At 40.7% G+C, this 6,926-nt stretch overlaps 1 protein-coding gene across 1 annotated transcript; it reads right to left on the bottom strand.

The window, feature by feature from the left end:
* Nucleotides 1-43: 43 nt before the first annotated feature.
* Nucleotides 44-4,454, bottom strand: LOC116378542 (traf2 and NCK-interacting protein kinase-like). The gene is made up of 7 exons (XM_031840432.1): nt 4,200-4,454; nt 3,836-3,961; nt 3,015-3,125; nt 2,142-2,232; nt 1,799-1,929; nt 825-879; nt 44-238 (listed from the first exon to the last, which is right to left on the bottom strand). The coding sequence occupies exons 1-7, from the start codon at nt 4,212-4,214 to the stop codon at nt 156-158; spliced, it is 612 nt and encodes a 203-aa protein (XP_031696292.1). The 5' UTR covers nt 4,215-4,454; the 3' UTR covers nt 44-155.
* Nucleotides 4,455-6,926: the final 2,472 nt, after the last annotated feature.

Below are 6,926 nucleotides of genomic sequence, written 5' to 3'. Positions count from 1 at the left end.
AAGCTTTGACTTCACTTTGCAGAATCTGGTTAAACCAGGTTATTCTAAATTGTTTAAAATTTACATAGTAATCAGATTACTGATGAATGAATAATGAGACAGAATAATAAGAACAGAACAGGTGCAGAGGACACATCTGTGTGTGTTTTAGTGACTCACCACTTCTTAGACTTGAGTCTGGGGGCGGGATTTCTGGGGATGAGGAAGAGCGCTCTCATTGGATGCATGTCGCACAGAGCTGAGGAAGAGGAGGAGGAAGTGGAGGTGAAGAGAGAGGACAAAAGGACGGGAGATGAGAGGAGACAAGAGGAAAGAAAAGAGGATAGAAGATGAGGCAAGAAGAGAGGAAACAAAAGGGAAAGAGACAAGAGGAGATGAGAAGTGGATAGGAGACAGAAAGGCAGCAGATGAGACAAGAGGAAAAGGGAAAGATAGGAAAGGACAGACCAGGATAGGAGACGAGGCATGGAGAGGACACACAAGGGCAAGAGGCAAGATGAGAGGAGGAAAATAAAGGAGGGGAAAGAAAAGGGAAGGACAGAAGAGGAGACAAGACGAAACAGGAGGAAAGGAAACAGGAGAGGAGATGATAAAAGGGGAATGGAAAAGAAAAGAAAAGGGATTGAGAGGAGGGGAAATAAATGAAAGGGGACAAGAAGAGACAAGGGAAGGAAAGGACAGAAGTGAGGAGGTGAGAAGAAAGAAGAGAAAGAAAAGAGAAGGAAAAGAGTATAAAAAGAAGCAGAGACAGATTTAGACTTCTAGCCAGAAGACAAACTGTCCTCACTTGTGATGTTTTAATGAGTCGGGCGTTTCACACTTACGTGGTGCTCCCTCTGCCATCTCTATCGCTGTGATACCGAGCGACCACAGATCACTCTGCAGAGAGAACGAGAGAGAAAACTGAGAACTTTCACATCCTAAAAACCTGTTACCGACTTCACACGTCATGTTTTCGGGTTCCACTGGTCAGTGTTCTTGTTAAGTGATAAAAATACAGAAACTTCCATCTCAGCATCTCCCATCTGCCTCCGTTTGAATAGAACGTATCTGCTACTTAAAGGTGACGTTGATACTGAAAGATGAGCGGCGGCGGTGGGGGGGGTTGTCTTTAGACGCGATGCCTCGGAGGCTCGGAGTTAATGGCGTCTAAGCGGAGCGTCCTTCGCGAGGTTTCCGCCTGCAGGGATTCGTTCTGCCCCCGTTACTGGTTCACATCCTCTGCACATACAGCGATGACTTCAGGGTTCAGTGTTCCTGTTAAGGAAATTTTACACGAGTCTGTGTGGTCGGAGTTTTGTGCAGTCGATGAACGGATACGATCGCAGAATCTTTTCACATATATACGTATCTATATATACACATATATATATATATATATTTTTTAAAGGTCAGCCTGTGTTCATAACTACAAGCATTTTGTATTTCTTTGCATGGTGTAAAAAAGAGGTGGTCGTAACAGAGCATGTGACTAAAAGAGGGCAGAAATATCTGAAGGCGGCAATTAAACCCGACATTTATATATTTTAATATGCGATATATTAACATTAAATCAAATGACTTGAGTGTGATGAACATCAGGGAGAATCAATATCAACTCTCTGCAGCTTTTATCCTCTTTCAGCACGTTGTTTTGATTGTCTGGCTGCACATTTGCAATAAAACTTGTGCATCCCTGCAAGGTGGTGCATCCCTGTGTTGCATAATGACAATCAATGATCCTTGAAGTGGAGTAAAAATTACAATATTTGCCACCAAAATGCGCGCGCACACACACACACACACACACCAGTTTTACCTTGAAGTCGTATGTGGCGTCGGGGTTTTCGTCGCAGGCGATGACCTCGGGGGCCATCCAGTACGGCGTCCCGATAAACGTGTTCCTCCGTCCCACCGTGCGATCCAGCTGAGCGCTCACACCAAAGTCCACTGTAAAAAACACACGAACACACAATGAATGGATTGAATTAGTTATGAGTCATGCAATATTATTAAATATTAATGTAGCACTCGTTTCCTTTGTAAATATACGTCATTTATGATCAGCAAACAGTACTTTCTCGCTGTGTATTGTTTGCTCAACATCAGCAGACAGTAGGATGACACAATTTGTATGTGTGTGTGTGTGTGTGCCCTCTCACCGAGTTTAACCTCCGCGTTCTCCGTCAGCAACACATTCTGGCCCTTGATATCTCTGTGGATGACCTTGTGCTGGTGGAGGTGGGTCAGGCCCTGGAGACAGAGAGGAAAATGGACTTACTACTTCCTGTTACACTGACTTCACTGCGATGGTGAACTACACTCCTATCAGCAGAACACACACACTGTAGTCGAAGTGTCACAAATGTACTGTGAGCTGTCTGTCTTGAATCTACTTTGTGAGCCTTTTCTTTAAAAATGTATTTTAATGTTTATTCAACAATCATTTCATTCCATCTACCGTTTTTGACAGAAACAAAACATATTAGCATAAGACTGTGTATTTAATTTAATCATTTACTAAAATAAGGTGTTCCTCAGGGAACCTTCTGGGGTTCCCTTATGTTTGCAATTTCTTCCGAACAAAAGATTTAAACAAAACATTTATTTTTCAAGATAACACCTAAAAAAATATGTTTTTAACAAAAGAAAAACCCCAGCTGTAACTTCTACTTGTTATAACTGATAATACCTCAAAATGTTCTTCATATAATAGTAATTATTCATTAATATGATTTCTTCTGAGATCCAATATGGCCTTTGTTAAAATCAATACGATGGCTCATCGATAACCCTCTATGGTTCCTTTAATGAACACATATGTCCTCATCATGAATGCTTTATGAAAGATACAGGAGATGCATTGTATTGAGAGCAACTTGGGTTTCTGCACAGAACAGTAAAATAAGGTGTTCCTCAGGGAACCTTCTGGGGTCCCTTATGTTTGCAATTGTTTTCCCATCAAAAGAGTTCCACCGAAACATGTATGCTGAGATGTAACTAGTGGTGAAGTTAATATAAATGTCCGCTCTCACCCTGAGGATCTCTCTGCAGACGTAGGCGATCCACTCCTCCTTCAGAGAGTTCCCTTTGGTGTTCTTGATCAGATCGGTAATCGATCCGGCCCCACAGAACTCCATCACCAGCTGCACACAAACAACGTTCAGATCGTCGTACGTTCTCACATCTACTTGTGCTTTACAGTATTTATCCGTATATTGTAAACTACGCCATAGGTTTTAAATAAGTTTTTTTTTTACTTTTTCAAGCAGTTTTCTATGGAACTTGCTTTAGATTCATCACAACGAGTTGTTTAAAATTGATTTGTTTATTATTTAGCTATCGAGTAAATATTTAAGACATTTAAGACATATCTAAAGCGGGATTGTTGAATCTAAAATGTTTTTCTACCATCGTAAATTGTAAAATCTTTGTTTTGAGTCACTGACACCTGAAACCACACCCACAAGTGACATCACGAGGTCCTGGAGTACACCTGTACATCACAGCAGCAAGGTGGGAAGTTAAACGTCTAATCCGTCTCCAATGAACCTCCATTGGAACATTTTGTCTTGTTTTAGTTGTTTAGTAGGTGGGACCAGAATCTATTTATCTTCTGTTCAGGCTAGAAGACGGCTAATAAAATAACAATTCTGTCTACTTATCTTAATTTAAAAGTCTTAAAAACACACTACAGATTTTTTTAATCTAATAATCTTGATGATCTTTATCTAAATAAATGTCTGTTAACTCACTATCTATTGCCGACTGAGGTAACACAACGGTGGTTGTGTTTTAAAGCTAACATGAGGTGCTGCGTTGCTCTTTAAGCTTCGGACACGTGTTCTGAACGCACCCAAAGCTGGTCGTCCATCCCAGGAGGGTTCTTCTTGACGAAGGCTCCGTAGTAGGTCGCTATGTTCCTGTGGTGGCTGTACTTCTTTAACATGTTGATCTCTGCTTTAATCTCCTCCTCCTCATCCTAAAACACACACATACACAAACACACACACACACACACGCAAACACACACATTTCAAATATAAAAACAATACTGTGTTGACTGAAATGTAAAATATTAGAATCCTGGAAAGAAGAAACCCCTCCAGTGGAGTCAAGCGAGGACAAACTGCTGCATCAAGTGCCCTCGAGCAAGGTACTCAATCCCAAAGGTGTGTTTGGACACGTGTAGATTTAATGTGTGCGTGTGTGTTACTTACTCCTGTGACGTCCATGACCTTGATGGCAGCAAGCTGTCCCGTTTTGACATGGCGACCCTGAAAGACACAGAAAAAAAGTACAAAATGAGAATAAAATAAAACAATTCAAGCACGTGTGTGCGCGAGTGTGTGTGTTGGTTAACGCATTTTGCATTTTTAAGGGGAGACACCTGATGAATAGGGTAACCATGAAACTTCACCAGTTCATTACTGACATTAAGATGATTAGTTTTCTGAAATGTTATGTTTAAATATGCAAATGAGGCATTATCTAATGGTAACTTCTGGAGAAATCTACAGACACAAATACACAAAGTAGTAAAATAAATGTTTTCCTTCCTCTAGTCTGAAAGAAGACGTGTAATGGAAGTGAAATAGACCAAAAGATAAAAAGTGACCGGTGCCTTTTATCACAAAATAATACTCCAAGCTTGCCAGGTGACAATATCACCTTTATAAAATGAACTTATTAATTTTCCTGAGATACTAAATAAAGAAGAGTTCATTAATTCCAGTGTTTTATTTTATCTCTTAGTCACACATCTTGTTCCACCAAAAATAAGATGTTTAAATGTAATGTGTTTTGGAGGATTTTACATAAAAAAAAACAAAGAAAGTATGTTTTATGTAGGTATCTTGTGGCCCCTTGGAACGGCCCCGACCTTTATGTTGGGAACCACTGCACTGGAAAGTGTCCTGAGTCTCCAAACCAAAGTCAGCTCCACAGCTGTTAAAGCGAGAAAGTGGAAAATGTATCCTCCTCACCAGCATCAACCCACCACCCCATCACACACACACACCATCATCGCCTCATGGTAACCTAGCAACAGGCCTGGCAGGTTGTTTAGTGAGGGCAACGAATGGGGGGGGGGGGGGGGGGGGGGGGGGGGGGTGGAAGAGGCAAAGTGACGGCAGTGTGTGTGTGTGTGTGAGAGAGAGAGCAACTCACATGTGAAAGTGACCCAGAGTGTGAAATATCATTACACACACACACACACACGTTACTCGGTGTTGCATCAGACTCTGAATGTATCCGACAGTACAGAAAAGTCTCTTGTTCTGTTTCACATCTTTGTTTTCCTGTTTCACATCACACAACTTTATCTCTCTCAGCATCTCTATGTGCTGAAGTGTGAGGCGACTGTCAGTCCAACTCATACCTTTGAATCTGTAAAATATATACAGCGAGAGAACAACCACACATTAGCATTAGCTAGCTAGCTTCTGGCTAATGCAATTCAACAGTGATGCTAACGATGCAACAACGTCCTCACACAGCCGACACAAGATAACTGTCGTCATGAAACGTGAACAAAGCTCGTCTGGGTTTGTTGTTTGTTGTAATTCTTTGTTTACAATGACGTACGTTTGGTACGTGGATGTAGGCGACTTTATCAGATCACAAATGAGACAAGAATTAGCGTTAGCTAGCTAGCGCTGTTTGAATGTGATGTTGTAAAATGTAGTTGTTGGTGAGAAACTTGAATAAATACAGTAATAAAATAGATATAACACGAACTCTAAGCATCTTATAATACATTTAAATTCATTAAATCTACTTTATCAATAAATATACAATCTTTTATTTCCTGATCATTTGAATTGTGTTTTTTTATGCAAATACTAAATATAGATGACAATAACAAAGTAAAAGGATATTTAGACGGATTACTCCGCCATCGGGCTGTTTAAATAATTTTTCCAAAATGTTAGTCTGAAGACTTAGTTTAGATTTTATGCAATTAAATCAATTAAAGTATTGATTTTTTTCAAAGAAGGAAACCAAAGTAGTCGTCCGTCTTATTTTCTCTTTTGCATATTTACAATTGCTCCCTAAAAAAGCAAACGTATCACTCAAATAATCGATAGCTGCCGCCCTAATGACGAGTTAAATCATTGACCAGAGATTGAAATAAGCTGTAGAATATGAATATTTACTGTTTCGGTTTGACTGAGCTGTGTCCAGAGATCACCGGGTGATAAATTCATTATTCAGTCGGTCCGTGCACCAGATTTGTGGGGATTTATTAAAAAGTTATCAACCAGAAAACTGAGGTATAGTGTGTGAAGCGTGCAGGACGATCCACAGAGATGAAGCAATAAAAGTGGAGGCAGATAAAAAAATAAATAACAAAAAAAAGCAGAGATGAGAGGAAGCGATCTCTTTGTTTTGCTATCTCTCTTCCGTTCGACACCGCCGGCCGGCCAAACAATCTCCCAAAGGTGACACCGAGCTCCCGGTGAGTGAGAGATTATGGCAGAATCAAGATGGCACGAGGAAGCTGTATTAAATCCACACATGCAGGCAGGGAGGAGGGAGGAGAGATAAAGATAGCGACAGAGTGAGAACAGAGGGAGGTGGCAGGTGAGGAGGAGGAGGATGGCAAGGGGACTTTCAAAAGGCAGCTCGAGGCGTAAAAACACAGCTCGCGTTCAGACAAGCTTCACATTCTTAACCCGAAACACAAGCCTCAACACACGAAGACAGAGACAGAAACACACCGACGGTGGCAACATATAACTTCATATCCCAGCACTGTAACAATTAAAATGGAAACCAGTTCTCTGACTACGTTTTACATGCACCAAATATTGGAAAAAGACAATATCCCTAGTAAGCTGTTTACATGTCTAATGAAAATTCATATTCCACTAGTGTTTCCATTTACATGCAATTGTGCAAATTCTGATTTAGCGTAAAACGACCCCATGCTGCATCCTCATCAC

Source organism: Anarrhichthys ocellatus, unplaced genomic scaffold, assembly GCF_004355925.1.
Source record: "Anarrhichthys ocellatus isolate YVR2014 unplaced genomic scaffold, GSC_Weel_1.0 scaffold2767, whole genome shotgun sequence".
NCBI classification, from domain to species: domain Eukaryota; kingdom Metazoa; phylum Chordata; class Actinopteri; order Perciformes; family Anarhichadidae; genus Anarrhichthys; species Anarrhichthys ocellatus.
The sequence above is the reverse complement of the archived record's forward strand: the minus strand, read 5'-3'. Positions and strand labels throughout refer to the sequence as shown.

Bases quoted from the DNA above. Each gene is read 5' to 3' on its own strand.
- LOC116378542 (XM_031840432.1), bottom strand. The intron at 3,126-3,835 runs GTGCGTTCAGAA...GTTTGTGTGCAG, and splicing joins GGATGGACGACCAGCTTTGG to CTGGTGATGGAGTTCTGTGG. The intron at 1,930-2,141 runs GTGAGAGGGCAC...TGTTTTTTACAG, and splicing joins GAACGCGGAGGTTAAACTCG to TGGACTTTGGTGTGAGCGCT.